This window comes from Chroicocephalus ridibundus, chromosome Z (genome assembly GCF_963924245.1).
Source record: "Chroicocephalus ridibundus chromosome Z, bChrRid1.1, whole genome shotgun sequence".
NCBI lineage: Eukaryota > Metazoa > Chordata > Aves > Charadriiformes > Laridae > Chroicocephalus > Chroicocephalus ridibundus.
In genome coordinates, this window is record NC_086316.1 from 75550147 (window position 1) to 75571298 (window position 21152).

The 21152-nt window shown below is 43.1% G+C and overlaps 1 protein-coding gene across 1 annotated transcript in view; it reads right to left on the reverse strand.

Annotated features, from left to right (window-relative positions):
- Nucleotides 1-21152, reverse strand: part of UNC13B (unc-13 homolog B) — a 216744-nt gene continuing 195592 nt past the window's right edge. The window contains exons 34-40 of the mRNA XM_063319831.1: nucleotides 15526-15582; nucleotides 10522-10602; nucleotides 9975-10122; nucleotides 7101-7157; nucleotides 4438-4530; nucleotides 3182-3341; nucleotides 1-1990 (exon numbers count right to left, since the gene is read on the reverse strand). Of these exons, the coding sequence (XP_063175901.1) occupies nucleotides 1705-1990; nucleotides 3182-3341; nucleotides 4438-4530; nucleotides 7101-7157; nucleotides 9975-10122; nucleotides 10522-10602; nucleotides 15526-15582 (882 nt within the window). The 3' untranslated portion in view covers nucleotides 1-1704. The remainder of the gene's footprint in view (nucleotides 1991-3181; nucleotides 3342-4437; nucleotides 4531-7100; nucleotides 7158-9974; nucleotides 10123-10521; nucleotides 10603-15525; nucleotides 15583-21152) is intronic.

Consider the following 21152-nt stretch of genomic DNA (forward strand, 5'->3'; position numbering starts at 1 on the left):
AGAGTTTATTAAAGACTGTACTAACAGTTCTCATAACAATGGCACGTACAATGATTCAAAATCATGACAAATAGCATGGAGTTTTGAAGAGCGTTATTATAATACACCATGGACAAGAACAAAGCAGATGTACCATCTCAGAACACTATGAGCAGGCCCATGAAATACAGGAATCATATCATACAGTTGTACAAGGTTCAGAGAAAATAGAAAAAAAAAGAAAGTCATTCAATATGCAGTCCTTGAATTTATTGACAGTATTACAGTACTTTATGGGCTTGTTCCAGCTGCACTTTCCGGAGTACAAGGGCAGCTAGAAATAGCCAAAAAATCCCCATTAGAGTAAAAATCCTCCAACAAACCTACTTCAGGTGCAATCAATACTCCAGACCTTCCTGCTTATGAATTTACAGTCAGAAATTCTGACCTCCCTGCAATCGCTTTGCTCAGGACAGTGTTTCGTTTTGCAAGAAAACAAAACCAGCATGCTTCTTTAAGACAGTGCAAAAATATTTTCAACGGTATCGTTAAATCACAGATTAATGACAATCAGTGTGGATCAACTGCAGCACGGCCAACGGCGACTTCAAGATCAGAACTGAATGGACCTGCTGCCCCTCGACCGGCACTCCAGACTGAGTGCTTGCAGAGGAGAGAGGTGTTGCTCTCTCCCAAGCCAGCCATCATTTCTAGGTTCATAGTGAGGAATGGTCTCAGCTACTCCAGACTAACAAAATGCTACAGAAAGCCTGCAAGTATTAAATTATCCAATTCTATGTCAAAAAAAACTAACAAAAGACTATTGAAGAGGAAAAAGTATATAGCAGCCATGTTACTTGCCATGGCTCTAATGTTGTTCCCTTCGTTACCGTGTCGGTCACGGTAGCCAAAGTGTGACTTGCGGAGTTCAGCAGCTTACAGCACCCCGTGGTGATGCGGGATTCCCAGCAACATGCGGGGATTTATATTCTCCGAGACACACCATCTAATTACAGTGGCAGGGCAGCTGCAGTCTGCTCCTAGTGTGCTGCCTTTGCAGCTTTTGGCTATGAGATCTTAGGCCCCTCTGCACATGTCCCACTGGTCTCACCCATGCTCACAGCAGCACATCCATGGTCATACATTCATTCGGTGTGCATTTTCAGAGCAATTTGCAACTTCTTTTTTAGGCAGATGTTAAAGTGCCTGTGTATCACGTTGGGACACTGGTATAATCTGTGCCAGAACATCCCCTCGTAGCTCCACAGTACATGAATTCAAGGAGACAGAACTGTGCTTTGCCACAACCCCAAATCATTCTTCTTCTCCCAATGTCCACACCGTTGTGTGTTTGTATCATGGTGTGATTATGTAGAACCTTTTTAATGTCTGCCAACTTCAGAGGATAAAAATCACAGTGCTGCATATCAACAAAACCCAGCATACCCAGCCGCCAATATAAAATAATTTATGTACACAAAGCAGAATTTGCAGCTTAAATAAGAAGAGATTGTCTCATTCTCTATGGTGTCTTACCCAGCTACTAAAAAATAAATAATTCACATCAGATTGATGGATTTGTTTCCTGTACAGCACACGTGCGCTACCAGAGCTGACAAAGACAACATGAAAAAAACCTTTCGTAATTAGTAAAAGAGAATTGTTGAACACTTGCACATATTGGCACAAGGCAGAAGAGAAAAGGGGAACACTACACAGCACAGCTCAGGTGCCTTCCTCTGTGGAACGGGACTCAGATTTCAACTTTACAAATTCTCTGGCAACTTCATCATTGGTTCTTTGAGAGAGAATCCTCAGGACTGTAAGTCCAGTCTCATCCATGTGAATCCTGCGCCCAAGGGGGCACCAGCAAGCACAGCTTCCTTTGTCTGCTATGTCTCTGAGCTGCATCACTGCTATCCCCAGTACTCGGTCCTCCCGAGCAAAGCAGTAATCCTTCACGCAGACTTGGAGCTCGTAGGCATCAGGGCCGTCTTCATTGCCCAGTATGCTGAAAAACACACAGAGGTTTACTTACAGTTTCTCAGAACGTATAAATTCCTCTGCAAAATAAAGGTGTCAGCAGCTGGCTAGAGTGCTTAGATGAGCCACAGAAATACTCGTATCTAAAGAAAACCCTGGTCACAGAGGGAGAAGGAAAACCAATAGAATATGGGCATTTTTGCTGTTTCATGGCTGACAAAGACAACCTGGCTACTTAAAGACAAAAAACAAACTGCCTTTATCAAGTTGCCTTTACCTCTGTGTGTGTTAAACTGTGAAATGAGAAGAGTGGAGAACGTTAAAGCCATGCTAATAGATTTTCAACTCAGATGACTTTAAACATTTCTGCTTCTGCTCAGGGTTACTTCATTTCAATAATTAATATTTTAATTAGATGAAGTCTTTGTTAAAGATTCAGAACCTTCCATTAAAGCAATAGCTAATAAAAATACATCCACAGTCATTCTGATGTTTCTAAAATTAAAAGAATAAGAAAAACAAGGGACAAAATCTCTTCACTTAGAGGAAGCCTGCCTTTCACCACATCACAGAAAAATTATATGGACAGTCCCTCTCCCCCAGGATGTTTACAGTCTTTTGCTGGTCGTCTCTTCTCCTCTCATTCTTACTGTACAGCTGTGTGAGCACTAGTCTGTAGCTCCTTTTGTTGAGCCTCCCAAGAAGGAAGATGCCTTTGTAATAACAAAAGCCAAATAAGAAGAGATCAATACTCGGTATTAAAAAGACAGCAATTCTGGCAGCTCAACTTACTCCCGGTTCTGAGGACTGTATGCTTGGAAACAAGTTCAGAAAGCACGTCCCACAGGTCAAGTTGGGGCAAATCACACATTAAAATTAAAAGAACTAAAAATACATTGTGAACTTTTAGCCTCAGCTGTACCAGTGAAAGATACAAAGTCTATTAAAATGATGGAGCGCAGTAAAATATGCTGATAGGACACACAACATGTTTCAGAAGGTAGCCAAAGGACACTGCTGATATAGAACAGACCTCAGCATCCCACCCACAGCAAAAACTCCCGTAATCTAGCTTTTCCTGCCAAGACACCAAACTCTGGGCCAAGCTACTCATTCAAGTACTCCTTCGAGCAGGCTGTTCGTGGACACTGGAAAACCCTATCTGTCCTCTGCATCTGCACTTGCCACCTCAGATCCCCAGGCTATTTTTCACACTTACAAGTGAAAGGTTTCATTGTATTTGGGAGCCCAGTTGTTGCTCTTTGACTTGGTTGTGAACTTCCTCTTCTTGTCACTCTGATGGGGCCCTATCATGGTGATTTCAACGAATGGACGGAACATGCCGGACGTTTGCCACTTCAGGTCGTTGGCTGCCACAACTGGAAAAGAAAGTCACAACCTGTTTTATAGTAAATACTCACTTGTTCCCATTGGTCTGGACACCTTTCCGCTCTGGTCTGCTTTTAATTTCTTGATTCAGAGGACAAAGTTAACTCAAAATGTGCAAGAGTCCCAGCACACATGGGCAAGGCTTTCTTGTAATACAAAAATATGCTTCTTTGCTCAAGAGTAATTCTGTAAAGGGAATTTAATGCTTGGGACAGCACTTAGCTTTTGCCATATGCATAGTCAAGAAATTAATCTAAAAAAACAGGCTCGCATGGAGCTCTGGGGAGGCTGCCCTGCCAGTTCAGTGCTTAAACTCTACATTATCTGTGGGATGAGAAAAAACCAGGATATTCTGGGAGACAATATTAAGGAAAATGAGAGTGCAGGTAAGACAAACAAACCCCATGAGCTGTGGCTGGTTCCAGAGCCCAAAGTTATTAGCTCTTTAATTTTCCTTCCCTCTCAGGTCACTGCAGGGAACAGACTGGAGCACAGGAAGCAGCTCTGAAAATCAGTTTTCGAATTGCAGTGTAGATTTAGCCAGGAAGAAGAGAGGCCTGAAGAGCTGTTTATATAAATCTTTAGAGGAAATTAAAGTAGTTAAATATGCTGTATTCAAGCAAAGGAGACGAAGGAGGAAGAGGAAGCCTGAGATGAATCACTGCTTTGGTTATTTTCAGAGCAGCTCTTTAGGGACCAGAGTGGCCTTCAGGATGGGGGAGAGGAGCCTCTGAACTCCTACTGTCTCTGCGATCTCTCGGTTTACACTAAGCAATTTCGCAACATCGCCCTGTCATCCTGCCCTGTTCTCTGCAGCACAGCCTAAACTGCGGCGCCTGGTGAGAGCCATCATCTCATTTTTGTTTACTTCATATATCGTTGCCAATAAACAACAGGACTGTACGTTGCCATGTCACTGGCTGGACAAGCTCATTTGCTGTTTCTCTACATGTTCCTGATGTGAAACAGAGAAAACAATTCTGGATTCACATCACATGAGCTAACACAGAAGTATAATGACTGCCAACTGGAGATTTGCCGGGACACAGTCACGGAGCCTGAGCAGTAACACATGCTTTGCCATACCTTTCACTGTGACCTTGTGTTCACCAGTTCCTGGGTGGGTATACAGGTCGATCTGTATGGACACTTCACCCACAGGATCATCCACACCAGAGCCTGTTGGAAGAAAAATGACACCCCCCATGCACACACAGATTATTGTTTGTTGGAACCCATCTTTGGTTTATGGCCTCAGCAAGACAATATGGCATTTTCACAGTAACCTTCCATGGCCAGCTCTTCAGTCAACATCCATAATGTAACATTAATGCGAAATGACATCAGGCTTGCATGCCCAAGATGCATAAACACTAGCATTTTTTGCACTCCACCATAAAGATCGCATCCTGTTGAGAATACTAGTAAGAATTCTAAAAGGATTTAAGAGACCTAAAACTTGACAACGGACCCTTACAGAGAGCACGGATTTTTCAGAGATTCCTGCCAAGCTATTGTGTGCACATGCAGGCATTCCAGTGGTGGGCATCGGCATTCCCACCCGCTCAGGGAAGAAGGGAGGACAAAAAAAAACAACAAAAAAACCCCACAAACAAAACACATACCAGAGAGGAAGTCTAGGAAAAAAAAGACCAAGATGTTAGTGATTTGCACTGAGCCATAGTGTAGTCTCACCCTCTAAGGAGCTTTTTCCATGTTGTACATCAGATAAAAGTTGTCATCCTGACGGCCTATCTGCTTCCCTTCAGAGGATAATAAGAATCACTTCACTGTTGTGCCCCAAAAATGATGAGAGAAGCACTCACAACTCGCATACTTATTTCCCTTCAGCAATTAGCCAGGGAGAAAACAAGACGTAGCTTCACAGAGGAAAAGGTAACATGTTGTAACAGAGGCAGAAGATCTCATGAACCTTACAATTCATGTATTACGATATTTTCAACTTTATAACTTTTAACCACAATTATCACGCAATGCGTGGAAATGACATTTTTCTGGATAGGAAAGTCAAGATGTCATGTAAATTACAGAAAAAGACTGCTTTGCAAAATAAAAATGAAGTCTTTGATAAGATAGCGAGATTGATTTTACTTTCTCTTTGATAACGGTCTGATCTCAGGTTGACAATTAGCAATGCTGTTGTAATTGGAATACCTACAGGGTAATTGGGTACCTATGAACAGCAGTGTTATTTTGTCAATTTTGAGGCTAAGATACGTTAGTAAATGAAAGAATTGGTGTATTTAAAATTCAAGATAAGGAGCTTGAAGGATATCATTAAACAAACTTTTTGATTAGATAGATCTAACACATCAACTTTCACAAGAACAGTCTGCAGGCAGCAAAAACACTCATTTAAAAACCAAGAGGTTGAGAGCTAATCTGTGCAATTCTCTGAAGAGAATTACATGGCACAGAACTGTAGGCAGTGAAAGTCACATTAATATACAAGTAAAAGTATCTGAGCAAACATAGCAGAACTTCAAATTATTATCTCAGGGTGAGATAATATCTCAGGAAAGATTCTCATTCTTGACCTGAGTACAATAAACAGCCTCTAGGCTGTAACATTTGTACAGGATCTTGAATGTACTGTTTTCTCCCAGCTTAGATGGGCAGTGTTCCTTCTTTTCTGTACAGAAGCACAACAGCTTTAAAACTGACAGGCTTAATTATTGACCTAACCCATCTGATGGTGAGATCTGTCACTTAACACTGTTGGCATTTTCCATGGGAAAAGACAAGATTACCAACAGTATGTAGCAACTTTATCGGGCCACATCTGCAGAAACATCAGCGGCCAAACACTGAGGTCTTCATTTTACTGATCTTTAGTGTAATTAATAGGCTCTAAACGAGACACTGATGCTTCAGAGGAATGACAGCAGAACCATCTCATTATCTTTGAGGGAGACAAACTTTAGATCTTTTCTTTTTTACCTTCGTTCTTGTCTTTTCATACAAAAATCTTGTTCTATTAACTGAACTGTTCATAGATGAAAAAATCACTTTGTAGATGGCCAGTGAAAAATATTCTGATCACGTACAACTGTGTATATACACGTACTTGCATGTTTAGTGACAAGCAGATTTAAATATTGACAAGAAAATCTCATTGGTATTGTGATATTGGAAGGTGAAACTGCAGAACTGAGCTCGTGCAATGGGTTATGGACATATTTCACCTAAGAAAACAAAAACACTTCGGACAGCAGAACATAAATTGAGAGATGAAACGCAAAACTTAATTTTTTTTAAGGCTCTCCTGAGCACCCAGACATTTAGCTAACCCCCCTTCTAGCCAGATGTTTCAAGCTTGGCCATAACTTTGAGTGCATATCAGACATAACCATGTATTACAGTAGCCTGTCTCGGCAGACCATACGCATGCAAGTCTAGGACTTGAAACAGCAATACACAGCCCATGGTAAAAGGTAGGGGAACAAGTCTGTAGCATCTCTCAAAAACCAGTCAATTTTCCAGACAGCTTTCACATCCCGTGAATGAATCTCAAGCTTGGGGACAGGCTCTCAAGCAGGGTACAGACTTCTACACCGTGCAACCTGTGGCTCCGTTTGTGGGATGCAAGCATTTGGTGAAAGTTCACTTCTACGGGGAGCTAAAGGGGACAGGTCTCTGGAAAAGGTTTCCGAGCATGGGAAAGATTACTTCAAAAGCAAGGCAGCTGGCTAATGTTGTTATGGTAACAACATTAGTCTTGAACATACCCTTATCAGGAAGAACGTCCTCATTAGCGGTAAACCTAATACCTTTCCCATCATGCACTGAGACATGAATTCAAAAGGCAAGAAGCAAGCAGGATAAAGAGAGAAGAGTGTGAATTACAATCCAATTAGTGGTGTCACTTAAACAAATACAAGGCAAATATTCTAGCTCTTAACAGACAAAATATCCTCTTAGATCTTCTGCACCAACACAGGCTTTGGAGAGCAAGGCTGTCTGAGAGCATGGGATTGTCTGGGTTAAAACAAGAACAGAATTTGTGCTGGCATAACTAAACTGCAAGCCATGATCCAACTTTGCAGATCAAACATTTAATGGCATACTGCTGTAGAAGCCTGCTCAGTGAGGAAACGAGGGCAACAGACACCTCACAAACTGGAAGAAGCAACCATTGAGCAGTGAAGTAAGAGAAGGCAAACAGTCAGCTTTTAAATAGGTCTGCATATAGCCATTTCCTCCCATAGGCTTGTGAGAAGCCTGACTTATGCAAAGGGAAACATCAGTCAGAGAGCTCTGGTAAGTGGATGCCAGCTGTAAATACTAGTGCTGCCCCTTCTGTCCCCCCAGCACACGTGCAGATCTCCAAACCAACCTGCCACCTGGGGTTACTGAGAAGTGTATGCAAGCAATATTCTTTTCTAGCCCCAAACTCAGTCATGCCTTTCTCAGAGATATTCCATCATCGATCCTACAGATATTAGGTGGCGTAACTCCAGTCTTTTGTTCCCCAAACAGGGTCCAAAACTCTGAAGCCTACTAATGTAGAAGATGCTGATTTGGACCAGCTCAGTGGACCACCACACTCAGTACCTGTCTCCTAAAGAGGCTCAGACAAGCCACAGAGAAATGTCATCAGTCAGCTATGAGATATAATTGAGGACCTCATAATGAGCACTTCTTATGTCCTAAAACTAGAGCTTAATTCCTTCCAAGCTTCTTAAAGAAAAATGAAAACACCCAACACACACACTTCTGTGGCAACTCTGTATACTTCTGCTGCTTTCAGATTATTTTAAATTCTCTTTGTGTATCCGCTAAATGCTCACCCTCACTGGAGTTTTTATAGTCAAGTCATGCATTGCATGAAGCTGCTTCCTTTTATCAGCTTTGAATTTGCCTCTTTGCAACTTCAACAGAGTATCTTCTTCCTCTAGTTTTAAACACTCCTAACTGTAGCATGGAGTGTAGAGAGCAGTGCTGCACACAACCTTATATCCCGGCTGATCACAACAAGATAATGGGATCCACATTAAAAAAGCTAGCTTCAGTTCATGGTCTGGATATATAATGGAAATATTTGCCATAGAACAGCAAAGACTGAAAATACACTCTGCATGCAAGTTTGCAGTTAAGTGTTTTGTGTAACTCTAATGGCAACAGCCGAGTTCTGGTGTCCCTTGTGGATGTAGCAGTCTTTGACCTGTCTGGCCACTGGATGTCATCGTTGCTCTGCCAGGACACAGCTACAGGACCATTCTCTCAAAAGCAGGTACTGAACTTTAGTTAACTTCAGTGTTTTAATGCAGCTTCAACCTAAGCAAGAATAGATCGTGCTGCTAAAGGCTAGTATAATTCAGTCCCCGAAACGACACTCAACTTCTCACTTTGAAAACAAACCTTGTTTTGCTCAGGAATTCTAGGTATCAGTACTCCTAGGTACTAGGGGAGTACTAGGTACTCCCCAACCAACTCCAGTGGTTGGGGAATGCCAGTATTGAGCAGTCTCACTTGCACATGAAGGAAAAGTGTGTTGGCTAGAGACTGCTTTCCCCTTGATTTCAGGGCTCCATGTGACAATATGCTGACAGAGTTAGCACAGTCTGTGGGGTCGCCATTTCCCATAGGCTTGGAAGGATTAAAGGAAAAAGGACCCCAAGCAAAAAGATGTCAGAAAGACAACTCCATGGAACTGCATGACTTTTGCTGATGAAATGTAGTAGCCCAATGCCAGGGCTTGTATTTAAACAGCCTGAAAATTTTAAACATCAGTTTCAGTTTTGACCTAATCTCTAACATTATCTGTCCCCTCTTCCTGACATTAGTGAGATCCATAGTCAGCCAGTGAAGGTCGCTGACGAGAGACCAAATTATTCTGTACAACATGAAAGCAATGAAATAGCGCCAAATCAATGAAATAGCACCACTATTGTGCCTTCCCAGAGCGCTACCAAAGAACTCCAGTGATGTATCCCAGTAGCTTACTAATATGTTGTGGTGATTTGTAATCATCTAGCTCATGCATACCCTGGACTGGCTGCAGACAAAACACTCTCCTAAGTTACTCTCCTAAGAGACTTTTCCCTTTACAGGCAGCATGTAGCTCTGCGACTCATCACATTGCTGTCCATCAGCCTTAGTCAGGACTACATGGGCTGGTGGCAGCTGGCCTGTGACACAGGTACCAACTAGTTTCTGTGGCGGTGTCTTGCTGAAATGTTCTCTCACACCACTGCGTAAGTCTCAGTACAGTAACTTCAAATTTCTGTGGTGGTGTCTTGCTGAAATGGTCCCTCACACCACCACGTAAATCTCAGTACAATAACTTCAAGTTTCACTTCTTTTAAGTCACCCACCCACATTAATTCATGAAACGTGACTGCTAAGTGAGGACTGCAGAAAAAAAGACCACAAACACCCCAGGCCTTATGTTTCACATATTTCTGTTCTCTCTAAATGTAGTTGTTAAGTGGGAAAAAAAAGCCCTTTTCCTCCTTCCCAGTTTCAAAAGCTCTGAACTGTCACGTTTCCAGAAACGTTACTGCCAAAAGCACTCTACAAACTGGCAGTACAAGACAGAGCAATTACGAACAGAGCAGATAGCTCCATTCAACTTTGCCAACAACACAAAAGAGTCTTACCCTGAGCTGTTTGAGTCTGGACAAAGGTTTTGATGAGAGTGTCTGTGGTCTGAGTGTAGAGGGAGAGAGCATATCGGAGTGACTGCAGGTCTGGACTCTTCTCCAAGAAAGTTTTCTTCAGACCATTCCCACCAGCATGGAAATATTGCTAGGAGTAAAAACAAACAGGAAAAATATCGAGTAAGAATTGCAACCAGCGATCAACATTTACATGTTATTGTGTGTGTGAATGGGAAAGAGAAGGAAAAATTCGCAAAATAGCTTCTGTACTGGAAATCCAGCTCTCAGACCAACTGATACCAGCTGCTCATAGCTCTCCTCTTCCAAAGCACTTAAATATAAACATGCTGGCTCCTAGCACATGCCAGTCACCTGAGACTATTCAGGTTTACACAAACATGGCAGTATCACTTGCTTAGTGCCTTTATCGCTGTAACAGCAGTGACAGACTCCTGGAATCTCCTGAAATATGCTCCCAGGCACTATCCTCCCAAATCGTATTTGGGGATGGAGCAAGGGAATGACAGACAAAAATGGCATCACTTACTTTGATCGTATCCAGTGCCAGATCCAAAACAGCACACTGCTTTGGAGTGAGACTCCTGGTTTCTTCTCTCACCATATGATCCTGCAAACAACCATTATATTTGACATGAGTATGCTGTCAGAGACTAAAGGAAAAGGAGTCGCTGGTGTCACCTCTTTCTCTGGATTCATGCTGTGGCTACATGGCCACAGCATTAATTCAGCTGCTTAAGAAATGTGTAATGGAGCCTCTCAGAGTCATTTATTACAGCTTTACTTTAAAATGAACCCGCTTTCTCTGCTTCTTGCAGGCACAGAAGAGAGAAATAAGGAGAGGAACTGGACAGAGATAAGTGGCAATTTAAAAACCAGTCTACCTCTCAGAAAACGCCAACAGGAGTCTGCGTGCTACCCCTGTCATTTTAAAGCAACCACAAAAAGTGTCTCAAAACACCATCTAAATCAAGGAATTCTGAGAACCAGGTATTGGGCAAAGTTGTTTGATGTTGTTTGTGGATTTACTTCTTCCATCTATAAATGTCACTAATACATTGTATCGTTGGTATAGAGGAAGAAAAACAAACAAGCAACGTGCTCTAGAAAAAACCTTTGCTAAAAGAAAAAGTTGCTCCCATTAAGACCCACCATCTCTAATAGCAAAGAGCCTTGGGAAGGGATTCCCTTTCCTGCAGTGGGAGCTTATCCCCGTTAAACTCCTGCCTGACTACAAGGATGTGTCATCCTTTGGTATTTCACTAAGCTTCTTCTCTCTGATGCTTAGTTTAGGTCCAGGGAAAACAAAACCCAAATTCTAACTCTTTGAGCTGCTGAAGGGTCAGGCCTGAGGGCTGCAGCCTAGGTCCTGAAGCATTCATCAAAAAAATGCAGGCAAATTGGGTATCTCTCCTTTGAATACGACATAGCCTCTGATAAGAGACACCTTCCGGGAGACTTGTCCACTAAATTGTCTTTAAGTAAAGCATGCCTAGTGTGTGGCATCCTGTGTGCATTTCACACTGATAAGCCTGCTGGCTATCTCACAGCCTGTTGATTCTTCTCATTGCCGGGTGCTGTTACCATTCATTACCCACCACCATCCACCTCCTGCCTGACACAGATGGGTCTCACTGCAGTCTAGGAGCAGTGCTAAGCATTTGCCTTGCTTCTCAGAGGCATCTAGCTAGCACCTTTGCACAGTGCTGCATCCAACTACACGGAAGATGCCTCAAGTCAGCAGTATGCCAGACAAGCTTGCACTGCACTTTATTGAGTAGAGACATGCCTCAACCTGCCTCCTTCTCCCATGCAGGCTGCTGCTGGTCTGCAAAGCCATGTGCAGTGGCACAGCCCTCTGTAAGCTGCAAAGTGTCTTCTGTTTCGACAAGCCATCCTTAGGGGAGCGATAGCTCTCCTCCCTCTTCATGAGCAGTTCAATTGAAGATGATGTGGCTTCATGCTTCAGTACACAGAGGGTAAAACATTCTCTGTCTGACAGTCAGATTGAGTGCACAGTCAGCCAGAGCCCAAGGCCAGGTTTGTGGGAGAGGCCAATTTAGCCAGGGTAGCTGTGTCCCAAAGGCAGGGTGACTTTCATGTCTGTTAAAGTGACTTTCTAGGTCTCCCTGCTAGATTCCCCACACTGCAACAGAAACCAGGTGGTCAGCCAGGTGCAGCGGAGGGCTACGAGGATGATTAGGGGACTGGAACACCTCTCTTATGAGGAAAGGCTGAGGGATTTGGGTCTCTTCAGTCTGGAAAAAAGACGTCTGAGGGGTGACCTTATCAACGCTTATAAATACTTAAAGGGTGGGTGTCAGGACGATGGGGCGAGGCTCTTTTCAGTGGTGCCCGGGGACAGGACAAGAGGCAATGGGCACAAACTGGAACATAGGAAGTTCCACCTAAACATGAGGAGGAACTTCTTTACCCTGAGGGTGGCAGAGCACTGGAACAGGCTGCCCAGAGAGGTGGTGGAGTCTCCATCTCTGGAGACATTCAAAACCCACCTGGACGTGTTCCTGTGTAACCTGCTCTAGGTGACCCTGCTCTGGCAGGGGGGTTGGACTAGATGATCTCCAGAGGTCCCTTCCAACCCTATGATTCTATGATTCTATGATTCTAGCATTTTTCTCTTCAACACCTAAAGAGCTCATTTACCCTTGTCTGAGTGGTCACCCCACTGGTGCCCATGCTGTCATTGCACAGCAACACAGCACTGCCTTCTAAGAGAGTTTCCTAGTGCTGTTTACTTTAACACATTATGTAAAAATAACCCCGTGACTGGACGGGTAGTGCTTGCACCTACACACCAATGAGCCCACGACCATCATTCCCCTGCACACCCTGCCCTCTGCAAATCCCACACTGTTCCTATAAAGGACTGCACTGAGTGCTACCTTGCACTTCCCAGATTGCTAGCCACAAATATTTACGTCAAATAATTATGCAACTTCAAGAAGTGAAAAGAAAAAAAAAAAAATCTTTTCGTGGTGTCTCATATTCATCCTTGTATTCTCCACAGGTACTCTCAGAAGCTCTGCGGTCAGAGCTCGGCTGGTTACCCTGGGGGCAGCGCACAGGAGGGGAGGCTGCTGCTCCCTGCCCCAGATGCCGGCGATTAAGCAAACAGAGCAGAAAGAGTCTGATAATAAATGGAAGGCAGATACATGGCACCAAGGTGCCAGTTTCATGCTTGGTTTTCTGAGCATTTTAAAATACACTGTGAAATTGATTTGTCATCAGGACAAGAGCCTGTGCTTGTCAGGTCTGTCAGTCTCAGTTTTCAGCTGAGTTATCTGATTCACTAGACCTCTGTTACCCCTGTTCTATTTAAGACAAATAAAGCTTAAAATCCATCCCATAATTTTCGCAGGCTTTTAGTGGAACTGCAAAATGCACAGGAGAGGGGCTCTGAAGAGTCATTTACTCATGGCTTCCCTGTTAGCTTGTATGTGTCCACAAAACCAAAAGGATAGAAAAAAAAGATAATATCCACAATGCTTACACAGACCCAAGCAGTTTACACTCTTGTAATACCTTTACTCTTCTGGAAATTTTTGGATGCAGTGTTGGTTCACACCATCTGTCTGAACTAAAGGTCTCCAGAATTCAGGTGGCAGAGTGCTTTCACACTTGTGTACAGCTCACTTGCCACATATAAAATCCTGTGTTCCTGTGCTGCTGTAGTCCTATATGTGGATATGCAGATAAAGGCTTGATCACACACCTGATTTACATGATTACATGCCTTTCTAAAAATGCAGTCCAGAGTTACCAAAGTGAAGCTTTACAGCAACTGAACTGAAGACAGGCTGCTGCGGAGGGATGGACTTCATCTGACCCATGCGAATGGAAACAGACAAAGCTTCAAACTCTCTTCTGGCAAAAGGCACCTTGCATATATTAAGAAATTCCAGTAATGAGAGAATATGGAAGAAGTAAAAGATAACAGTGAATGTCACTGACTATGCCAGGGAATGCAAGCAAGCCACAGGAATTCGCAGTCGCCTGTGGACAAACTTGTCCTTGTGGCCTGGGAGGAGAAACAGAGCAAATTCAGAGCCAGAGCACTCCCCCTTGGACACCAGGAGTGCATGCGATGGCTTCTCTTCCTCCAAATGCTGTTGCTTTTGAAACAGGAAGGGAATACTCCGAGGAAAATGGAGTCATATTTGGAGGCTGTGGTCCAGCTCCCACTCTCCCATGCTGGATACAAAGCTCCTCTCTCCCCATTTCTCCCATGGAAGCGACATGGAGCATTCTAAGTGCTGGAGACAGCAGAGGTAGTGCAATCCTCGTGAGCCACCATGTCACCACGGAAGACAGCCTGGCTGTGGGAGTGCACGGGGCCGTCCCCCAGCACTGGTGGCAGCTATTCCCCTGGGGAACCACACTTAAGGAACTATGTTAAGTCACTGTTAACTGCTATGTAACAGCCTCAAAATGCAGCTGGAGAAAAGCGTGTGCATCTAACGACACACCTGCATGTCCAGATCACTTACTAGGACTGCTAATAAGCACGACCTTAAATGAATTGTGGCTTGGCTTATAAACATGCATATGTAAAATGTGTCTTCTGGTCATGGGAAACAGATAATTGTATTAAGACAGTTGTAATAAGTGCTCAAGACAAAAGATAAAATTTTTGGGAAATGATGAATGCATTTTGAAATTGCATTAATCACTTAGGAGAATGCTCTTTGCTGTGGGAAATTTCCCTGATCACACTCTGAGACAGAGTTCACATTCAGCTCTGTCTTCCTTGGAGCACAATTTGTGCACTGTGACGCTTCAGATTTAGACCTCCTCTTGCACAATATCTGTTTTGTAGCACAAGTCAAACCACAGCACAGTGCAGTTTGAATGTTGTTAAGGCGTCACTATTTTCATACCATTCCTGTCGTGACCAGTGAATTAATGCTTGATTGGCTCACGATGAGGTGGCGTGCACTTAGTAATGCTCATGTCATGCACTGTCACGTCATGCACTGTCAAAACACATCAACATAGCCTTCATGCTAAATGCCAGCTTGCCTGTAAAGAGAGCCCACGCAGAAGGAATTTACAGACACAGGCTCTCTTCCATAAGCAACAGTTATTTTTGTAACAGTTCATATAATTCATCAATAGCTAGCACCATCATTTTTCCTACTGATACCTCATTACCAGCATCACGTAAGGGACTCCCTTTTATACATACAGAGGATGTATAGAGGGATACAGAGGAACTGGCCAGATATTGAGATCTCTGTTTCTTTCATTTTAAATTGATATACCAAACCGACCACTGTATCTACAGAAGAGAGAAACTACTTTGATGATTAAACCCACAACAAAATTTAACAGGTAATTTAAACACAATACTAATGTCAGCAGAATGCATTTAAAAGCACATTTAATGCATTTAAAAGCATTTCTCTACAATTGCATTTAGCGACAAGCCACTGGAAGCACAAGACATGCTATGCACTAACACATTTCCACGCTTACACACATGGCCATTAACACAAGTCATGCAGAACAATACCTTCAATTTTGACAAGTGTCCCAGTTCCTTAGCAGCACTGAAAATCAACTGGGTGCCCTATGATTGCAAGAAGTTAGAAAAGAAAGGAAGGGGAAAAAAAGATTATAAACAAGCTTTGCACATTTTTCCTTTGAGCAAGTTAAGTCAGTTCACAGCTAGAACTTCACACAACCACCTCAAGGCCAGTCACAGCAACTTGACTCCTTGGCAGTTTATTACCTAGTATAAAACCTGGCATTTCCGTGGATACCACATCAAGAGGTATTTCGGAGCACAATATTTTGCTAACTGGTTCACTCTTGCTTACAGCAGCCACCCATTTAAACAGGATATGCCTTCAAATGTCTAAATACACATGAAGACAGTGAAAGACTAGCCAAAGCAAAAGATCACACAACTGATGACAATCTCTCTATAGAAGCAGAGCCCAGTCAGTAGGGTGGGGGTAAGCATACACCGGATCAGAAACAAAACTGGATCTGAGCAGTTCTCGGGTGAGAGATCAGCAAACAAAGTCCAGTGAATACTACACCACGGCCTTTACATGTCAAAAGCTTGGCCAATGGCTCTTCTTCAGGTCCTGCCTGATGAACCTGATCTCTTTCTATGACAAGATGACCTCATTATTGGATGAGGGAACGGCTGTGAACATTGTCTACCTAGACTTTTGAAAAGCATTTGACACTGTTCCCGATAGAATTCTCATGGAAAAACTGTCTGCTCATGGCCTGGATGAGCATACGATCTGCTGGATCAAGCACTGGCTGGATGGGCGGTCCCAAAGAGTGGTAGTCAATGGAGTTGAATCCAGCTGGTGGCCGGTCACAAGTGGTGTCCCTCAGGGCTCAGTGTTGGGACCATTTCTGTTTAACATCTTTATTGATGATCTTGATAAGGACACAGAGTGTATCATCAGCAAGTCTGCAGATGACACCAAGTTAAGCGGGAGTGTTGATCTGCATAAGGATAGGGAGGCTCTACAGAGAGACTGGGATAGATTGGACCAATGGGCCAACACTAATGGTATAAGCTTCAACAAGGTCAAGTGCCGGGTCCTGCACTTGGGCCACAACGACCCCATGCATCGCTACAGGCTTGGGGAAGTGTGGCTGGAGAGCTGCCTGGCAGAAAAGGACCTGGGGGTTCTAATTGACAAGCAGCTGAGCATGAGCCAGCAGTGTGCCCAGGTGGCCAAAAGGGCCAATGGCATCCTGGCTTGTATTAGAAATAGAGTGACCAGCAGAAGGAGGGAAGTGATTATCCCCCTGTACTCAACACTGGTGAGGCCACACCTTGAGTACTGTGTCCAGTTTTGGGCACCTCCATAAGAGAGAGATATCGAGGTGCTGGAGCGAGTGCAGAGGAGGGCAACGAAGCTGGTGAAGGGCCTGCAGAATAAATCTTATGAGGAGCGACTGAAGGAGCTGGGACTGCTTAGCTTGAGGAAGAGGAGGCTGAGGGGAGACCTCATCACTCTCTACAACTACTTGAAAGGCCATTGTAGAGAGGTTGGTGCTGGTCTCTTCTCACAGGTAATTAGTGATAGAACAAGAGGGAATGGCTTCAAGCTGCAGCAGGGTAGGTTTAGACTGGACATTAGGAAAAAATTCTTCACAGAAAGAGTGGTCAGACACTGGAATAGGCTGCCCAGGGAGGTGGTGGAGTCACCAACCCTGAATGTGTTTAAGAGTCATTTAGATGTGGTGTTGGGGGATATGGTGTAGGGGAGAACTTTATAGAGTGGGGTTGATGGTTGGACTCAATGATCCCAAGGGTCTTTTCCAACTTATATGATTCTATGATTCTATTCTTTCCCCATGGTGGCTTACTGATGTAAGCCACACATACTGATGGCTGTATGACCAATGAAGAAACAAAAAAGGGAAGATAAATCCCAATGACGGGATACCTTGCTTCAAGTCACTTAACACTCTAGTGTTAACATTCTACGTCCTCTGCAATGGTTAAAACAAAGACATTTTTTTCCTTTTCCTCACCACAGCATTTCTCTGTTGTGCAATATTCCTTTCTGCCTGGGGAGTTAAGTCCAAAATTTAATGAGAAAGCCAAAAGCAACCAAGACAATCCTTCAGTCTCTTCTCCCAGAGATGCTTTATGGGGTGTACTGGAATTTATTTTCTTCCACTTTGCTCCTTTTCATTCATCTGATCTTGTCTTTTTCTTTAAAAAGAGTCACAATTGCCAGTTACTCCAGTTGGGGAAAAAAAAACCCAGCCTACTCTAATTCTGTGTAGGAATTGTGCATCTATCATATAATGAAACTTTGCCCTCCACTTCAGCCCTCTTAGGCCGGTCAGATTTGGGCTTCAGAACCAAGCCTCTTCTCTAATTAAAACTCCCTTCTATTATCTCTCTCAGTAATGCCTTAGGTATGTCAGGAGATCTGCTCTCTCAAAGATGATCTTTGTCTCTCCTCTGTTGTAACTGATTATTAGGGGCTAGTGTTAAAAGTATGTGTAAATATCACCACAGGTATCAGCTGAGAAGTTCCTGGGGGGATGTCCCAGATGAATGTCTGAAATAAGCTTCCAGGGACAGGCACTGGTGGGTGGCACTTTCCAGTAGGGACAGACCTGGGACAGGATGAAGCTCATCTTATTCGGAAACTGCTGCTTCCATGAGGACCACATTTCCCCAAAGGGCTCCAGTGAATCATAGAACGATTCTCCTTTCTACAGCTCTCCTTCTGTCTCCTTTACTACTTTTTCTCATCTCAACAGCCCTTCACCCTCTCACTTAACCGCACCTGCCATGACCACTTCCCATCCCTGTCAAAATGCTACCCTCAAACTGCAACAAAGCAAGATCTAAACCCAGAATTATTATATTGCCCTTTGCCCCTGCCTATGCCACTCAGTCTGTTTTCTTTGCTGTCTTCTTTGGTATTTGTTTATTTGTGGCCTTTTAAGTCAGTACTGTGTGGAGCAGGAACTATTCCATACATGCATTTGCAGAGGAGACTGGGAACTGGGTTCTACTGCAAAGATCATTGCTGAAATAATTCTTTTTTTTCTAGGATTAGAGTTAATATCAGGCCCACTGATGGGTGCCCCTCAGCAAAGAAGTGCTGAAAGACCGAGACACCGGACACCCTCTGCCCATTACAACAGCAGTCAAAAAGTGTATTTTTAGATGAGATACCTTTTCTTTAGTTTTGCCAGCTTCAGAAATTTCTTCAAGCTGAAAGACTCTGTGACCTGAAATCACAGACAACTTCTTGATTTGCTCTATCCATAACTATCACCTAACCCTCACTGTTCCTCAGCCTTTTATGTTTGTTGAAGACAAGTCAATAAAACATGAACATCACTGACTTCATAGCTAAACAGAAGAACAAGAAATAATTGATTAAATTCACAAGTCTTGGAGGGGGGGAAAAGTGCAGATAAGGACAATGCATCCATAAAGGAAGGCTTCTGAACCGAGACTGGGAGCTTTCCTTGCTGCCAGTATCCAATGGTTAATGTCAGAGTACAACTCTCTACACTGAAAGAGTACGAAATTCTCTGTGTTTCCAGTGAGCGAGGTTGAACATGACTGCACACCAGGAGCAACAAAGAGATTTCACTGTGGGCCACACCAAATAATCCACCAGGAGACACAGCTTCAGCCAGTGCTCTGGTATCCAACAGATGTGCCTGCTGTTCTGTACAATTAGTCACAAAGTTTGCTTGACTCATGGGTCTTAAAACTTAAGGTTTTCATGCCTGTTGACCAAGCAGAAAAAAAATTAACATTTTTATAACCTGAATTTTGAAAAAGTTAAGGGGGCAGTCTCAAAACACACTGATGTTAACATTTCTTGAGACAGTATTTTCAGCCTTCATTGGACACTTGTTTTATTTAATATAAATTTGTACAACAACATTAACCCACCTAGGCACGTAGTCTCCCTGCCGCAGGCTTCTAAGGAGGGCAGGTTGGTAACACTAAGCAATACCTAGTGACTTGATACGCTTCAAGGAACAAAGCTGCCCAGATAACTACTCCTCAGTTCCTCAACTCTTGCCCGCTAAGGAAATTCTCGTCAATCAGTGACAATCTCTGTCAATGTGTCTGCAAGGAGGTTATTTTACTGTTACAGTGAGTTTGTCATCAATGCTGGCAACATCTCATGAAAATCGGGACAGCTCCTTCCCCTGCCAAATGGCATTCTTGTAAACAAGACGCTATACCTCCTCAAAAAAGTTATTTATTAATGGAAAACATAGCACAAAGCTCTATAGACAGCAGTTATTCTATGTGTGCCTCTAGGGAATGAAAACAACTAAGCTTAAATATCAGGTAGTTTTGAGAAAAGCTGCCTACAACGGAATTGATTAAAACATCAAGGATGGAAGATGAGGAAAAATTAAGTCCTTATTATGAATTGTTTCTGACTAGCTCTGTGGCAAATGTAGCTGGAAAAAGGACAGATCTTACTGCTGGTTTTCCTGGTTCTTCCCATGAAATAATTTTAACTTCCTAAATTTTTGGAAACATGAAAGACATCTATAGTCCACCCCACAAAGATTTTGAATTCCTCGTTAATGGTCCGACTGTCTTTTTTCCCCGACTCAGTGAAAGCATTCAGAGAAAGATCCTTAGCTGACTCAAGTCTAATTGCTAGAAGCCAACCAAACTGCACTGATTTATGTTAGAAGCATCTCAAACTCTCACAGCTTAACTGTCCTACTGATGAAGCTCGTCAGCTGATGAAGTTAGGAAACAAAAGCCTACAGCAAGTCTTCTGAATTCCACTCCTTTTTTGGAAAACATATTATTACTCTGGCTTCTTTTTCTGAGACATACCAGTGCAAAGAAGTTTCATCTGGTATTGTACATTCCTTTCCCACATTTTTTTTAATTCTTTCATTCAACAACAACAAGATGTGATCATTTATTAGCAGCACTTATGTTCATTTATAAAAACTATATCATCAGCCAATGTTTGCTACCACCCATTAAAAAATAGCACTATTTTTTAGCGTTGTGGTGTCTTAAATAGTGAGAAAATAGTCTTAAAAGTGAGGAAAAGGGAAAATAATTACTTGTCTGTACAGAGATCTGGGCACATGTGCAGTTCACAGACCATCATTTCATCCAAGGCTAAGAAAGCTTTTTCTCCTCATCACAGAGGAAGCCTTGGACTTTTTCACTCCTAGCTGGCACAAGGGAGAGGACTCATTTAAACTAACACAAGTTAAGAAAGGTGAAAGGTTTCAGAAAACCTCTTAAAGCTGCAATCTTCTCCACCACAGAATAGCTCTGGAGTGGTGCTGCTTGCAGATGGGCCTGAAGAACAGCCAGTTTGGAAGTCACGTGTAAAATCTGTCCGCAGCCTAAAGAAAATTTTGTTCTTACCCTGGACCACATTCTCATTTAGTGAAGAGAAGTCTGATGAGTAGAAAAAAGCACAGCAGGAGCAAGAACAAATGGAGCCTCACGTGAATGGCTGCAGTGTACCGTGTGAAATAAATAAGGGGAATCATCTCCAGAGGAATCATCTGTGTGTAAATTAAGCAAGTCTTCATTGACCTGACTAGTCACTGTTGGCATGCTATACTTTCGTCCTAAGCAGCGAGGGAGAAAGAAATGTATAACTAATCCTTTAATATCCCCAAGCG